This window comes from Panthera onca, chromosome C1 (assembly GCF_046562875.1).
Source record: "Panthera onca isolate mPanOnc1 chromosome C1, mPanOnc1 haplotype 2, whole genome shotgun sequence".
Lineage (NCBI taxonomy): Eukaryota > Metazoa > Chordata > Mammalia > Carnivora > Felidae > Panthera > Panthera onca.
In genome coordinates this window covers 95839015-95856598 of record NC_138346.1, presented here as the reverse complement: position 1 = coordinate 95856598, position 17584 = coordinate 95839015, and the positions used below count along the sequence as shown (strand labels likewise).

At 45.6% G+C, this 17584-nt stretch overlaps 1 protein-coding gene across 7 annotated transcripts in view; it reads left to right on the top strand.

The window, feature by feature from the left end:
* Positions 1-17584, top strand: part of MGAT5 (alpha-1,6-mannosylglycoprotein 6-beta-N-acetylglucosaminyltransferase) — a 345968-nt gene that overhangs the window by 243277 nt on the left and 85107 nt on the right. For all 7 annotated transcript variants that reach the window (XM_060622680.3, XM_060622679.3, XM_060622681.3 and 4 more), the window contains one exon: positions 3777-3910. In XM_060622680.3, coding sequence (XP_060478663.1) covers positions 3777-3910 — 134 coding nt within the window. The remainder of the gene's footprint in view (positions 1-3776; positions 3911-17584) is intronic.

Below are 17584 nucleotides of genomic sequence, written 5' to 3'. Positions count from 1 at the left end.
AAAATTCTTGAATTAAATTTGAAATGAGGATGTTGTTTATTATTGCTTGGTAGGAATAAATGCCTCATTTATTAAGTAGTTGGCAAACTGTGAGGGCAGAGACTCCTCTTGGTGTTGTCGTCTCTCAACACCTCGCATTTAACCTGGTTTTTTACAGAGTGCTCTAAAATGGTTGTTGTTGAATGAATTATCAAGCTAACCTCCCCATAGTTCTTAGAAGAAATCATCGCTGTGATCTGCTTAGGAAGCCCATCAGGCTGATTTGTAATCATTTGTAAATAGGTGTTTCCAAAGTACTTAAAATAATGCTTTTCTTAAAAAAAGAAAATACTTGTTCTGAGTTATTTTAAGGCCACTGTTAATGTTTAGCAAATCCCCTTCTGTTTGTCACATGTAAAAAATCAGCTTGGTCCCACAAATATGTAGCATAAGTCACTCAAGAAACTGGGGTAATCTTAGCTACATTTTTTCCCCTTGGGTCTTTTCGTGTGTATTTTGGTCTACCTTGTAGCATTATTTTCCTCAGAAGCGTGTTTACCACTGTAGACAGAGCCCAGAAAATAAAATATTTGGACCACGAGGCTGTATGTTAAAATGTTTTAAGGAGCTTGGGCTCTGAGACCAGCTGGTGTGGCTCTGAATCCCAATGTGTAATTTCCTTGCGTGCAGACTTGGGTAGTTGAAGTATCTCCCCCCATTTTCTCATGTGTACAAACAAGTTAAAAGATTGTCATGAAGATGAAATGAAACAGTCACTGTAAAGCACTTAGCACAGGACACCGCACATAGACAGTACTCAAATCTTAGCCATTTAAAACAAAGTCACATTTGTTCACCACCTGGGATGAGTAATTTCCAAAAGTGCAGGATTTCCTGTATCCCACTTATGACGAAAAGTTTTTTTAACATTTATTTATTTGCATGTGTGAGAGAGAGAGAGTGTGAGAGAGATAGAGTGTGAGGAGGGGAGGGGCGGAGAGAGAGGGAGACACAGAATCTGAAGCAGGCTCCAGGCTCTGAGCTGACAGCACAGAGCCCAATGCGGGGCTCGAACCCACGAACCAGATCATGACCTGAGCTGAAGTTGGATGCTCAACCAACTGAGCCACCCCGGTGCCCCTATGATGAAATTTTTAAAATTTACCTTGACATGTAAATACTTTCTCTTTGAAACCCTCCCACCACAGCTAAATTCTCTATTCCCATCTTCAGGCAGAGCAAAAGACAAAGCTTGGGATGAAGTTGGATCTCCACAGAAAGGTCATTTCGGAGAGCTTCAGTCTCTCTTGATGACTTTTGACTTATTATTAACTGATTTTAGGAATATGTGTGTTGAGACCATGGCCCTCAGGGACGATGTCACCAGGCAGGTACCCAGCTGCTGGCCAGCTCCTTGGAAGGGAGCCACATCAGGGCCTGTAGCTACTTCTGAATCACCGGCTAGGCAGGTTGCAGCTGCATGACCCCTCCTGGCCCCCTTGCCCGGTGTCCTGTGGCAGGTTTGGCGTTCCCTGGGAAGATTCATGGGAGGTCTGACCAGCGCCAGTGAAATGTGGCCGAGCCATTGATAGGTGCAGCCTTGAGTCTTCTCCACGGTCCTTACCAGCGCTTACAGGCCGCCCATCCCCAGCTAACACCTCCAGACCAGAGAGAGGAGTCAAAATAAAGGGTTGGCGTGAAAACTCAGAGAAGAGCATGTCTCTGTAATTGTTCATACAATGTCAAAATTGATTTAGTACCAAATGACAGTTGTAAAGCAGTTGTAAAGAGCCCACTGTTTCTCACAAGTTTTTTAAATAGGTTGTTGGCTCTCTCACCCTCACTGTTTAAGCCATAAGCTATGGGAATTTTTGACGCAAAAATACATACATGTATGAGTTATTCTTTTCTTTTTTGGGCTTTGATGATTTTATTTTTGACTCTACCTTAGTATATTTTTTCACCCTTTGAGTTGTTTCAGATGATAGATTCAAAATTCACTCTTTTAATGAAGTGCCCATATAGGGACTGGATAACTGAATTTCAGAGAAGATTACATAAAGCATGGAGGTTTAGTCACCATATACATTTTCTGAAGGTAAAAAACACAGACTCAAAGTTTAGACAGTTTTTATTTCAGAATTTTGACAGCTAGAAGTTTCACAAAGAGATGTTTTAAGCTGCATTACTGACCTTTTGAATGTGCTGTGCTCTCTTCCCCACCCTCATCCTCCTTCAAAGCCCCTCACCACCAGCTCCTCAAAGAGAAAGAAAAGGCAACCATTGCCCCTTGTTGACAGTAGAATTTATTCACTCATTTACTTTCCAGCCAACTGCAGCCGTTGCCGTCGCCTCTGGGCACTTGTTCAAGAACACAGAAATGAAATAACAGATTGGCCAGACCGAACACAACTCCCCAGTCACAACCCTATTATCTCCTCATTCTGTCACCCCCATTAGGCAGAAGCCTGGGAGACTAGATGGTGATAACACAGTATTTACGCAGCTCGTTCATGTCCACAGTTCACGGCTTTCCGCTGGCGTTCCCTCATTCGTCTGTGTGCGGGGCAGAGGAGAGTGAGGCCTGGGGCTTTAGGTTCCTAGGTCTTTGCACAGGCCTCCCCCTGCCCATTGTAAAGGGTTTCTGTGCAGGTCCCCTGCCTGGGAAAGAGCTCCTGCAGCCTGAGGAAACCGGAGTAAGACAAGGGGGCCAACCGGCTCCGTGTGCTTAACCACCTCCCTGGGGAAGGAGTGTGATCAAAGCCATACGTACCCCGCATTGTGTGGATTTGCCTGAATATTAAGTGTCTCTCCATTTAGGGTATTTATAGCCGCTCTATTCAGGTCAGAATCAAGCAGAGCAGTTGCTTTATTTAATATTATGGGGCCTCTGCAGGGTCATTTCCTGAAAAACACATTTCTCTGGGCAGAATGTGTAGCAGAGGAGGGTCTCTGTTTCGACTACAGAGAATTGTTTTCTGATTGTTGCCTTCCAGTGAAATTCCTCTTAAAACGATAGGCACAAGAGACCAGTGTTGGAGGGAGGTGTGGGGTTGCTTCCCCACTGGATCAAGTGTTGAACTAGAGAAGTTTGAGAACTCATGTGAAAAGTGATCCAGAGGAAGATGCCTTGCTCTTCCAAGATAGTCTGTCTTGTAGACGAGACACTGCTCCTTGTGGTGGTTGGCTTCTCAGGGTGGCTTACATCCCAGTAAGTTTCACCTTTCTTTCTGTCTTCATTCCCTCCATCTGTTCAGTGTAGTTCCATAAGGACATCTCCCGTTAGTGAGTAATTCTTAGGGGAGGCGTTGATTGGTTTGGCCCCCAGCTCCCTTTTTACCCAGCTGGCATGAGATCACATGGCATGGGGCTGCCAACAGTGGCCTCACCCCTATGAGAACCCTTGATTCAACCCTGCTCTGGCCATTTGTTGGTAAAGCCAGGAAGGCAACATTTCTGTCAGGAGATAGCGGGCCTTGTGCTAAGGAAATAGGAAGGAGGAGAGCACACAGCAGAATGCTTTTCAGACAGATGTATTTTATAGGCGGGGGTGGCGGGAGAAAAAGGCAGGATTTGGTTCAGGTTAATCCATTCTGGAGAGAATTCTTATGTGAAGGTTCTGCTAGGAATATGTGGGAGTAGGTAATCCCCTGCCTCCCCCTTCCCAGGTTAAGAAATAGAACAGGGTAAAATGAAAACATCTAATTATGTGCAAGATGGTTTATCTCAAATTTGTGATTGTTGCTTCTTCTTGCTGATTAAATCCTAACTGCCCTGTCCTTTCCTTTCCACATCAGCTCATACCCCAGACAACAGCTTTCTGGGATTTGTGGTTGAGCAGCATCTAAACTCCAGCGATATCCACCACATTAACGAAATCAAAAGGCAGAACCAGTCCCTTGTGTATGGCAAAGTGGATAGCTTCTGGAAGGTGAGTCGGTCTGTGTGTGTGTGTCTCTCTCTCTGCCTCTGAAAAGAAGCTTGTTGGGTAATTTAATTTAACTTTGATCCAGGGAGTAATCAAGCCAAGTGCCCAGGGCTTAATGGGATCTGCTTAGAAGTGAACAAGACTATGCAAGGATTTGGCGGTTCAGCATGTGGGTATCTAATAAAGGCTGTATCTGCTCGTTTGCACAGTGGCTGCACAGAAAACCCCTCCACTCTTTGTTGGAAGTGACATGTTACAGCTTCTTTCACATCCTGTACTTGCTTCTAAAAGCGAGGGCCCTGCAAGGGCTGGATATCTTTCTGGAGCAAGGCATTGCACGGAGAGCTCCCGTACCAGGTGACTCTGCCTGTGCCTTTTGGGACATGGTGTGTGAAGCTAGAGCAGTGCTCTCTGCCTGGGGGAGTGCAGTGGTCTTCTCATGCCCTCTTAGCTGTGGGCAGCACCAACTACCCGGGAAGGGAAAACACCTGCCAGGGCTGACTACAGGCACTTTCCTCTGAGGGATCTCGGGCGAGGCCACATCCTTGGCTATAGCCTGAGCCAGGTTTTCCAAAATCACTGGACCTGGGGACCTCCTGGATGATTTCCAGAGTCCATCTGGGAGAGGTACAATAGGAGAGGAGCTGGACGAGAGAGTGTGATCTGTTGACATGACTTCTAAGCCTTTTTATATGCAAAGTCTTCCTGTGTATGCCACTGCCATAATTTTGATTGAGGACATGTTTGTATAGGACACAACAGTCTCCAGAACTTCAAAACATGACTCTTCCTAAACATAAAAGCTATCACTTTCCAGAATGATCAGGGACTGTGGTCTCTTGTTGTGTCTCTTGTATTGAGGAAGTTGGAAATCTGACCACTGAGTGAGCACAAGTGGTGTATGGGGTAAAGAACTCCCTGCTGTTGATTTTCTGACCCCATGTTCAGAAAAGGAAACGCCTTGCTGTCCTCTCTTCAGTTCTCTGATGCTAATGATACCAAAGGGACAGTTAAGTCAGCCTATTTCCAGGGAAACTGATTTAATTCCAGGTAACTGTCTTTGCTGTAAACAACTAGAATTCTCCCTTAGTTTAGTACTGTGATCCTCATCGGGGGACACTTTCACCCCCAAGGGACACTTGGCAGTGTCTGGAGACCATTTTGGTTGCCGTGACTGAGGGAGGTGCCATTGGCTTCTGGGAGATAGAGGTCAGGGATGCTGCTGACAGGGCACAGGACAGCCCCACAACAGAATTACCCGGCACAAAATATCAGCAGTGCTGAGGCTAAGAAACCTGAGCTGGTAAATAAGATTTATTTCTTACATCCATTATTTCGCATTTTCTCCTCTTGAGTAAAATAAAATCACGCAAGACTAAATGGTTATTTAAGACGTTCCCATGCACTTAGACATCTTTGCTTCCTTTGCATCAAAACCTGCCCTGTGTCAGCAGTTTTCAGCTGACTTTCAGCCAAAGAGGTTAAAAAGGACACTTTGGGTGTTGTCATTCTCAGCTCAGTTGTGAAGTGAGTGAATCATGGCACTGGGTTTAGGAAGACATGGGCTCTTTAAAAAAAAGCGTCACTCCTTTCTCTCCTCCACACCTGCTCAAAGGAAATAGTTTGCATGTCTGTGTGAACTTGACCTTGCAATTATATCACTTCTGTTTTGGAACCAAGTGCAGCTTCCTTTTAGGTGCCTCTGGCAGTTTTTCAGTTTCCCTAGAAAAACAAAATAATACATTGGTTCTGAAAGCTTTTTGATCACCTTTTTTGGGATAAAGGAATATTTGACTCTAAAAGAATGATTTTGTTGATGCCAGTCAGAATCCCAGAAGTGTTAGCTGTGTTGGCCCAAGGGATTTGTGGCATGATTTGGAAATCCTTCTGAAACTCCACAAATGACCCAACCTTCCTCTTACTATGAGTCATCCAAGTATTAAAAATGGGTGAGTGGCAGTGTGTCTAAATTAGTCTTCGAATACCTCAAATCTGGGATGTTAACTTCACTTTTATAGATTATTGCCCAATGCTCTTTCTTTTTAATGTTTATGTATTTTGAAGGGGGGCGAGGAGGGAGGGAGGCGGGTGGGTGGGTGGGAGCGGGGAGGGGTGGAGAGAGAATCCCAAGCAGGTCTACGCTGTCAGTGCAGAACCTGTCACAGGGTTTGATCTCATGAACTATGAGATTATGACCTGAGCCGAAATCAAGAATCAGATGCTCAACCATCGAAGGCCACCCAGGCACCCCTATTGCCCAGTATTCTTGGATGAGAAAAGGCCCAAAAGATGAAAAATGTGGTGAGGTTTTTACATCAATTCAGGACATCTCAAACTTTTGAACACAATACAGTGTGTGAGAATTGTTACTTTTAACAAGACATCCCCATCCTCATAGTGGCTAGTGAGTGTGCACAGAATACAGACGTACCTTAAGTGTGATGTTAGTGCATCCACATTTCCAGGGTTGCATTCATCACTGCCTTTAGCCTGCAGGAAGTATTATATATTGTTTTTCCTAATCCATGCCCAGTCTCTCCCCACCCAATCTCCTTTGTTTCTAATCTCTTTGGGAAGAGGGGTGACCTGTGTCCTGGGAGGCTGAGGATTTTAGGGGGGGATGTGGACAGGTACATGTTTGAAGTCAACCATCTCGGGATGTCCTCCTTCTCCCTCAGATTCTAAGACTCACTGAAATTCTGAATATATCTGCTGTGCCTTCAATCCTGTTGTATGTCCTCCCCTCTTTTGAGGGAATCTGCCTAGCTGCTGGGACACTTGAGTTGGGGATGCCACCACATGCCCTCTCCACCCTTGGCTCAATGGCTCAGTGGGTTGTCCTCTGACCCAAGGCAGCCCAGCACACTGGTGTTTGGCAGCCATGATTCTGGCTCAGAAAGCCAAGCTGGACCCAGGAGATTCTTCCCTTGGCATTGGAAAAAAGAGGGGACCATGAGCCGCACGGACAGGAATCAAAAGGACATGTCCAGAGTTGTGATCAGGCTGAGGCAGAAGCTTCCCAAGAGTGCAGTAATTAGGAAGTGGGACCGATTTGGAAACAGGATGCTGTTGAGAGAATGATGGAACAGAACCCCAGGGAGGAGAGGTACCACCCTGAGAGAGGTGGGGTGCTCTGGAGGAGCCAGGAAGGAAGAAGAACAGACAGAAACCACCCATGCAATGTGCAGAGAAAGAGAAAGTAGCTGCCAGAGTTCCTCAAAGCTTTTTTTTTTTTTTTTTTTTTTTTTTTGTAGATCATATATCCCTTTATCACGCTCTGTTCCCTTGCAGTATCCTAAGGGGTTTCTGTTCCTTAGAGTCGTATGTAGGATAGCTACTAAATATTTGTCTTCCCTGCGTTGCAAATGCTTATGAAGAAACATAATTTGTTAAATATAGAGGCTAAGAAGGAGTGGGCTACCTCTTAAGCTCCCCCCAGTTCTGCCTGAAATTGATGGCAGATGGACCTGTGGTCTTATCCTGATGTTACGGTACATAGCAGAGAGGTGGGAGGGGACCTTGCTGCCAGAATGCCAAAGGCACCCACTTAGGAAGCATCACTAAGCAGCCAAGACCCTTAGCACCACATGAGACTGCTAACAGCTTAATCCCAAGTACAGATATCTGTCTTAGCCCAGGAACCTATGGGTCTGAGTTCTTGATGTCTTCCTCTGGGGCATCCTCTGATCAATCTGATCACTGGCATCCACTAACACGTGCCTAGAAGAGAAGTCTACCCAGTGTGGTGGCCAGATTCAAGGCCCCTCAACATCCTATTACCAAAGTCATTAGGGAATGAAAATTGGTTGATTTTGTAAAAATAAGACATTTAAAACATTGTGGAAATTAATATTAATTGCTGTCTTGCTTAGCTGTATTATTTATTTCCATATTTCTTTAAAAATACTATCCTGAGGGGCGCTGGGTGGCTCAGTCAGTTAAGCATCCGACTTTGGCTCAAGTCATGATCTCATGGTCCATGAGTTCGAGCCCCGCGTCGGGCTCTGTGCAGACAGTTCAGAGCCTGGAGCCTGCTTCGGATTCTGTGTCTCCCTCTCTCTCTGACCCTCCCCCATTCATGCTCTGTCTCTCTCTGTCTCAAAAATAAATAAACATTAAAAAAATAAAAAATAAATAAAAATAGTATCCTGAGCCTAACTGAATCTTGTATTGATGATGCAGGGTCAGCATTTTACATAGTTGTGATCCCACCTTCGTGTTCTCATTACTTACCGATGTATCATTGCTGTGAAAGTAAGTGTCTTAAAGGTCTTGCTTTGAGCACCTCAGGGGAATAAGCACAGCCTCTGAACAACCAGCCAGGGCAGCTTGTGAGGTAATTAACTGCTTTGAGCCTTAGGTTCCTGGTCTGTGAAATGGGTATGATAACACTACCACATAGAGCAGGGCTTCTGGGATGTACTCTTGCATATGAATCACCCAGCATCTTGTTAAAATGCCCGTTCAGACTCAGACCTTCAGGGCCCCAGGGGTGTTTCTCACAAGCACCCAGGTGCTGTTGATGAAAATGCATTTCAGATAGCATGGCCTTGGGGGTGTTGGGGATTGTGTGAGGTCCCTGGCCCTGACTAGCTGGCCAACCAGTGAATAAATAATTCCTTTTTCCTCTTTCCTTTAGCTTTCCTGCTGTATTTGTCAGGCTGCCAGCTGTCACACTACTTCTCACTACTGTTAGCACCTGATTACAGTGACCTACCCTCCCCCCCCCCCCCCATCCACCCAACCCACCCAGTCTCATTTCCCACTAGCACATTTGTGGAACCTGGTCCTTTAGAATGGGGTAAACCTGTGGTAAGCTGTGGGCCCTGAGAGGAAGTGAGAGGCGTGGTGTCATCTGCTGTCCTGCTTTGTAGCATCTGTGCCTGCTGGGCCGTATTGCGTAGTGGTCAAGGACACAGGCTCGAGCCGGATCGCTGGGTTCAAGTTCTGCCTCTTTCATCAGCTGCTTGATCAGGAGCAAGTTCTTAACTTCACTTGGCCTCTTTTCTCAGACAGATGATAATAGGGTTTCTATAGCGATTAAATGACTTCATATTTGCAAAATGCTTGGAACAGGGTTTGGCACACAGTGAGTCCACACAGTGATATTATGAATAGCACTACTGGGCCAGATAGAAGACATAGAGGGAATTGATGGGAGTATAAGATGGAGAATAGAGCCTGTGAGGAACAGGTAAATACAAGACTGTCCAAAGATACTCAGATTCCATTTTTTATAAATACTTTCTCATGTTTATTTATTTCTTTTGAGAGAGAGAAAGAGAGAGGGCACAAGCATGGGAGGGGCAGACAGAGAGAGAGAGAGGGAGAATCCGAAGCAGGCTCCATACTGTCAGTGCAGAGCCCAACGTGTGGCTCGATCTCCTGAACTGTGTGGTCACGACCGGAGCTGAATTCAAGAGCCAGACCCTTAACTGACTGAACCCCCACTTTCCAGTTTTTTTAAACTATGTCAGTGGTTGGCAACCTCTGGCTCTCTAGCCAAATCTGGGCCTCTACCTATTTCTGTAAATAAAGTCTTACTGGAGCACAGCTACACCTGTTTGTTGTCTATGGCTGCTTTTGCACCCAAATGGCAGAGTGGTATAGCTGTGACAGAGACTCTATGACCAGCAAAGCCTAAAATACTTATTATCTGACACATTACAGGAAGTTTTCCAACCCTGAAACTACACCATGTCCCATGTAAACCAAGTCTCTCTTGGTGGACACATTTGGCTAACCGTCCTAGGCAAGGATCTCATCAGATGTCTTTTTAGCTTATTCCAGGGGCTCTTGATCATGTTCTGTATGATTGAGGCTGATGGGTAAGCAGCACATGGAAAAACAAAGTGTCAATTTACCAAATTCCCTGTTACTCCATGACAAAGCCTCAGTCCCTGAGCCCGGCATTTCTTAACAGGCATTTCACACAGTCTGCCGCTTATTGGATAACTGTTGCCTTGGTGGTGAAAGAGGATCTCAGCTTAATGCAGGGTTAACATTTCTCTGAGCCCTCCATAGCCATCACTTAAGGAGGCACTCCCTGATTCCTCATGAGATGGTGAGACAGCGGCAACCCTCTTTCACCATCTTGGTTTATAGATGAGGAACTGATTCAAGGAGGAGGAGGGACTTGGCTAAGGTCCTGTAGCACATGATGTGACAAGTACAGAACCAGGATCAGGGCTCTCTCTGTCTCTCACCTCCCCTCTTGAGCACATGCCTCCTTTGCTTGAGGAGCTGTCCTGTGTCCCTCCCCTGGAAGGTGGTTCCATGTTGAGAGCAGGATTCAGAAGCCAGGAAGCAAGGTTCGCATGAGTGGCTAACATGCACAGCAGGCATCCTGGGCAGAGGCTGGTGTAACAAGTAAAACACTGCTCCTGGTTGCTCGCTACACAAACAGGGAAGCCTGCGACGGCCCTGCAGCCAGTTTTGCAAAGAGTAAGTGATAGACCTTTGTGAGCAATTCAAATTATTACTAGCTCTGGACCCCCAGGGCCTGGCTTACCTGAGCCCTAGCCTGCTCAGCAGCAGCCAAATTCATCTAGTCCCCACTGAATTTGGAAAGCTTCTTTTTATCTAAACATCAATGACCATGTAGTTCTAAAGCATGGTCTAAGACAACACGTAGGCCCATAGCCAGAGGCCTACGAAATTGGGCACTAGGCCATCTAGAAATGTGATGCAAGCTTTGCCTTCTCTGTCCCTAAGTTCCTAGCTTTCTAACTTTGTTTTCTGTGCAGCGGCAGCTGCCAGAGTGATTATTGTATATATATATATTTTTTTAATGTATATTTTTGAGAGACAGAGAGCAAGTGGGGGAGGGGCAGAGAGAGAGGAAGACACAGAATCCAAAGCAGGCTCCAGGCTTTGAGCTGTAAGCGCAGAGCCCGACCCGGGGCTCGAACTCATGACTGTGAGATCATAACCTGAGACAAAGTCAGATGCTTAACCGACTGAGCCACCCAGGCGTTCCAAGAGTGATTGTTTTAAAAATATAAATGGCATTGTATTACTCCTCTTCTCAAAACCCTCTAGTGGCTTCATTTTAAACTTAGAGCACCTTACATTTATGGTGAAATGCAGTCTCCGTCAAATGGTTTAGTGAGGTTCTCTGCAAGCAAGCCGTGTCTGCTTTTCACCCACTATCTCCCTCAGCTCCCCTAGGCTCTGGCTACATGGAGTCCCACACACCCCTCCCTTCCCCCCGAGGGGCACAGCTGCCGGCTGGAAGGGCTGGCTGCTGCCGGCTCTAGCTTGCCCTAGCCTCCAGGGGCCACCCTGTCACATGCACCCTCAACCAGATGTCATCCCCCCCACCTCTATCACAGCATCCTCTTCCTTCCTTTTCAACAATATTAATCACTTTGTGATCATGTATTTCTTTTTCTGTCAGCCTCTCCTTGTTAGACTCTAAACTCCTTGAGGGCAGAGCTCACTAATGGTGCTTTACCCAGCACAGTGCCTGGCACATAGTAGGTGCTTACTAACTACTGGCTGAATGAATCCATCTCCTCTCAATTTCATCTAATTTATCTGATTTATCTGGGAATCTTCACATACAGCTTGGAATGTGTTTCGCTCTGGGCATTGCCCTATGCTCTCTGGTCCCAGGGACACAGGAAGAAGGGATTTGAGGAAACGGAGTGGAGCTACATGGGTGCCGACTCTGCAGCCCCCACAGATGTGTCAGGAGGTTTTCAAAAACCCTGGTGACGTGAGCAGTGAAATGGCCTGGAAGGAGGACATTGCGCGGGGAGGCTGGGGGCCCGGCTCGGGGCCAGCTCGGCCGGCATCTCTGTGATTTGGGGGCAGGCACCCCCAAACATATGCATTGAAGTATTAGGGAAGAGGAATGAATTACTGATCCACACAACATGTGTGTACCTCAAGTTAGTGCTGAGGGCAAGAACTAAACATCAAAAGAATCTACAAGGTTGATTCTACCTATATAAAACTCTGGAAAATGCAGATTGACCTATAGCGACAGAAAGCAGATGGGTAGTTGCCTGGGGAGGGGTGAGAGACAGGCGGGCTCATGTCCACTGTGGTTGATGATGGTGTGATGGGCTCACGGTAGATCTTTATGTCAGCACGTATCAAATCGTATGCTTTAAACATGCGTGGTTTCTTATATGCCCATTATACCTCCGTAGGGCTGTTAAAAAATAAATCCATGTTGGCCAACAGTGACCTGTGGGACAAACCTGGCCTCTGGCCTGCAAACTAAAAATGGTGTTTTTACATTTTGAAAGCCATAAAAAGAAAAACCAAAAAAGCAAAAGAATATGTGACAGATCTTGTATGTTCCCACAAAGTATAAAATGTTTACTGGCTGTCCCTTTGCAGAGCAAGTTTGCTAACCCCTGAGTGAGAATAATAATTATTCCCCTATGTTCTTTGGAGCCCTGGGGACTAGCTACTATGGGAAGTCAGGGGGCAGCCTCACAGTGGCCCCACCTATCACAGCAGCTCTGATTTACCTGTGGCATAGGTTTGGATTCCCAGTAAGACTTCACTGGGGAAAGGGTTTAACTGCTTTAAACAGCCAAACATGTTGAAAGTCTCTAGACTAGTCAACTTCTGAGTCTGAGATAGAATCCCATTCTAAAAACTATATAATTATCTAGCTTACTAATTTGGTTGACTTGGGCTCAGTTTAAATTAATGCAAAATTGGAAATGGGAGTAGTTTGGAAAAATGCCATCTTATTTTGCAATAGGAATTAGCTGCTCTTAGTATATTGTTTTAATGAACCCCCAGGGACCTTTGTAATTAAAGAATGTATTGGAATCCTTGAAGCGAACACAGTTTTATAGGTAGGTTAAACCTTGTCCTGTTTGTTTTTTCTGATTTTTTTTTTTTTGACTAGACTTTTCTTCCCAGATAATGCAGAGATAAACCAGATAAATTTAAACCTACCTTGAGTTAAATGGGTATACATTTTGAAATAATGAAATTGGAATCAGTTCTATTGAGTTTGCTTGAAAATTAATGCGATCATGGTTCTTGCTAAAAAGGTATTCCAAAACATCCTTCTCTCTCCCCAGTTTTATTCCCCATGGGAGAAAGCTTAGGTAGGAAAGATCCTCTGGGGGTACAAGCCTCTCTAGGGCAGACACTCAGCCATCCTCAGTCACTTATGCATGGGTTTCCTCTCTGGCTCAGTTTCTGGCACATGTTAAAGTGTAGTCATATCACATAGCTTTTCTGCCAAGTTGAAGTACAAGCTTGGAGTTGGGGGGAAGGGAACAGAAAAGAGAAACCAAATGCAAAGAGAGATATCTGAAACAAACCATTGGCTTTTAAGTTCTAAGACTATGGTGCAGGTGACTTAAGGATTGTTCAAAAACAGTGTTGGTTGCGTGCTAACTGTAACCGAACCCCTGGTGCTATCCGCTGTAAACACATCATTGTGCGGTAAGCAAATGAGTGCAGGTTTGAACATCACTTTGGGAACTCAGAGAAACCGTGGGCAGCCTTTTTTCCTGTCTCATCAGCTTTGTGGTCTGTTGTTTCTGTTGCCTGTTTCAGCAAGCTTTTTGCTCTCATCTTAAACCCATTGAGGTTTCCTTGTCCACTGGCAGAGAGAACATATTCTCCTTGCCGTGCTTCTGTTTCAGCCCAGAAACACTGATTAGAGACAGTCTAGAGCAGTTGGAGGAGCCTGGATGGAAGAGCAGGCACCCAGATTCTAATTTCAGCCACACCACTCCCTGGCCGTGCCTCCTTGCAGTTCATTAGCCCTTGGGTCTTGCTTTCCTCATCTGTAAAATGAGGCAGAGGACTGAATGTTCTCTTGTTTTGCTCCCTAGAGTTCTTATGATTCTATAATCTAAACTCTTTCTTGGCCTTCTCTAATTCCTTCAAGAGCAAGGGCACAGAGAAGATGGCCTACAGGACAACTTTATGGGCCATCAGAAATAGGGCACAGGGATGATAATTGGGCCAGGCCAGGCACAGAGTCCATAAAACCAACTGTCCAAGAAAAGGATGAGGTTGCTGTGACTTAGCGTCCATGTGTGTAAAAGAGATTTAAGGGATTAGTTGACAGTAAGCTCATGTGAGTCAACAGTGTGGGAAGCTGCCAAGAATTGATAATGGACCTTCAGTTGATGCATAACATGTAGAATGAAGGGCCAGTAGTTCCCATCCATTTGAGAGCACCTAGCATCTCCAGTTCCTGCTAATGCTCAGGGTATGTTGGGGCACTTCCTTCCTCTGCTGGGTGAGGCTGGCAGTGCTACAAGCATGGACTGCAGGGCTAGACTGGTGGGGCTCCATCCTGGCTCTACACCGATGAGCTTGTGATTGCAGGCAAGTGCCTTAATCTTCCTATGCTTCTGTTGTCTAATCTATAAAATGAGTGGTAATAATAGCACCTACTGGAGGGTCCCTATGAAGATCACATGAGTTAATAAATGTAAAACTGTTAGTTTTATAGTTCTATAATGCTTGGTATTCATTAACGTCTGTTAGTTTTTGCTGTTACTAATATTATCTAGGCAAATTAGAGCTTTTGGGTTGAAAGGAGTAAAATGTGGGGAGACTCAGAGCCTACTTTATGTAGGCTGATGGAAGAAATGACATGTCTGGCCAAGAAAAAAAGGCTTCACTGAGGCGGGTGGGTGGGTGAGGACTCCAAAGGGATGGCATACAAATAAGGAATCAGATTGTCCTGAATGACCTTCTGAAGGGTGGGAAGTGGACTGCTAGTGAACCTTCTGAGCTTTCAAAGAATAACGGAGGAAGCTTAACTCAACTGCCAGCTCCATCCAAAGATGAGGTGAGCCACCTGAGAAGCCATAACTCCCTGTCATTGTTGGCTGAAGGGACACTGGCAAGGCTTTGAGAGAGGTATCCCTAATTCCAGTAGGACATTGGACTGCCGAAATTGTACCAGTGACTCAGAGGTTCTGTGTTTGTAGAATTCAGGTGGAAAAGGGTAGGAAGACGAGGGACAGGAAGGAGCACTCCAAGGAGGAAGAATTTATTCATGGGCTGACACTATCGAGAAAACATGCTGGGGAGGGGGGTATCTGGGGGGCTCAGTCTGTTAATTGTCCAACTCTTGGTTTCGACTCAGGTCATGGTCTCAGTTCATGAGTTTGAGCCCTGCATTGGGCTCTGTGCTGACAGTGTGGAGCCTGCTTGGGATTCTCTCTTTGCCTCTCCCCTGCTCGCTCTCTATCTCTTTCTCTCTCTCAAAATAAATAAATAAACATTTAAAAAAAAAAAAAAAAGGAAAGAAAGAAAACATGTTGGCCAGTTGACTGCTCTTTTGTGAAGGCCCAGCTGTATGCCTAAAGTAACAGATACAGCCTCAGACCCCACAGACCAGTTTTAACTCACAGACATTTTTCTTTAACCAGTATAATATTTTTTAAATTGGGGAAGTTTTCCACTTGGGAGAGTTCATCTGAAAAGCCAGAAGTCTCAGCTTCTCTTGACAATGCAGATGGTGTGGCAAATTGGACTCTTAATTCCTCACATGCCAAACATTGGCTGGAGCTTAGTGGTGGCTGCATCAACATATAGGTTAGGGGTTGTTCTGGGGATGACAGTCCTTCCAGGGCCTTCTCTAACCCCTGTGTTTGGCCCTCAGAGGTATTTGAATATTTGACCTTGTACTGGGGAGGCAAGGGAGAAGATACTTTTGTCTAGTTCTCTCAGAGAATAGGTTTCCTCTGAAGAAGGTAAAGTTCAAGAAGGAACTTTGAATGCAATCCTGAATTCCATGTTTCATCCAGGCCAAATCATCTCTTGAATGGCCTGTTCAGAAGTCTGGCACTTTTTGAGGCATGAGGGTGGGCCAAGCAGAAGACCAAGTTCCTTTTTCTCCTCACACAGCTCCAGCAGGAACCATAGGTTCTGAAAATCTTTGTTAGACTCAGAGGCTTTTCTTTCTTTTTCAGAGCCCATCCCATGAGCACTTTCCAGTCAGCAGCCCAGCTCTAATAGGAGCTTCCAGAGCTGCCTCTGACAGGTTACCTTGTGGTCGAAACTAAGTTTTTTCTTAAGTTTTTTTCTTTGGGTTGGCAGCGAGAGGGTGGGGGTTGGCATTGTTTAGGGAAAATGCATGGCTGGAAACTCTGTATCTAGTACCTGGAACCTGTTGGGTCATTGCTCTTGCATAATGTAATAAAGTCTTCAGGTTTCTTTCCACCTATGAATGGAGAACTCTCTTTAGAACTCCACTGACAGATCCCCCATAGCTGCAGTTGGAAACCGTAACTCTGTGTTAAGTCCATGCAGACACCTGGTGTGTTCTTTGGCATAGCATTGATTTATTGGGTGTTTTTTGTTTTTTTTTTTTTTCCTACTGAAATGATTTCCAATCTATGTTCCAGGGAATGGCCCAAAAGCTTAAGTTGGTTCTCATAATCTAGGTCAATGGTAAACAAATTTGCCCGATGTTAAATTCCACCTGGGAATTTGTTAAATACCCAGATGCCAGGGACTCCCCTCCAGCTAGTCTAATCAAAATCTCCAGGGAATTGTATGTTCAACAAATGTTCCAGGTGATTTTTTTTAAGAAGGCAAGTTTGGGAAACACTGTGCCAGCTAGTCACCCATTTTCCTACAACAGAAAGATTCTACTTGCTTCCTTTCCACACACGGTGCACGGCTGCCGTGTGGTCAACAACCACCTCACACTGTGAGCAATACTTATGCCCTTGTTTTACGAGGCTGAATCCTGAGTCTGGGCCCTTGATTCCCAGGGCAGCACACCAGCCTCATGGCCCGTCCCCCACAGATCCGCCTTTTTATTTCCATGGTAATAGCAAGTCCCCTAAATAAATCCATGCAAGGGTACAGTCAGCTGACAGAGGTTCTCAGGAATGCTTGCCTTTTAGCTCAGTCACTCCTATGACACTTTGCAGAAATGGGAGTGGCTACAGAGCACTTGCACATAGAAGCACGTATCAGTTTCACAGGTGATAAAACAAAGTCTGAGAGATAGTTAGGAGAACCAAACCCACCTTAAGGTATGGAGGAGTGATAGTCTTGATGTCATTCCTTGGACCGCAACATTTATACTTTAGAAAAGTCACTGATGGTCCAAAGGTTTGGATGATGAATGGGAGAATTTTAGGCCTTGTCTCAGGTGGCTGGGGAGGCGTTTGAGGGGCCTCAGGGTGGAGAGTAGTTTCCTTGGTGCCCCTCGTGAGAACCGCCAGCAGTTGCCTACTCTGTCAGAGACTGGCAATCCTCCCAGAGGCATAAACAGCTGAGTGCGAATGAGTGCAGCTGTGAGAAGAAAACATATAAAAGTATCATGGGTGAAAAGAGGCCCCTTGTGCTCAGCAGAGGGTCTCCTCCAAAAGCCAGGACTGGCTTGGGTAGCAGGAGGCTGAGGCAGCCAGCGAACATCCTGAGGGCGGGGTGCTTCTGGAAGGTTCCAAAGCACTGCCTGCCTGCTCTAATTGTGCTGGGATGAGTTCATTTGTAACTCTTAGTAAACACAGCTGTTGTGGTTGTAATTTGCCTCAAGGCTTTTTACTATTACTCCAACCCTAACAGTTTGGCAGCCGATCTGGGAACAATGGTGATTAGGGGATGGGGAAAGAAGTTGCTGTCTGAGAACCAGAGGGAGAAGAGCAATGGCTGTCCGTGGACAGAAGCCACTAAGCGAGTCCAAGTGTGTGAAAGCGCACACTGTGGACAGGGGGA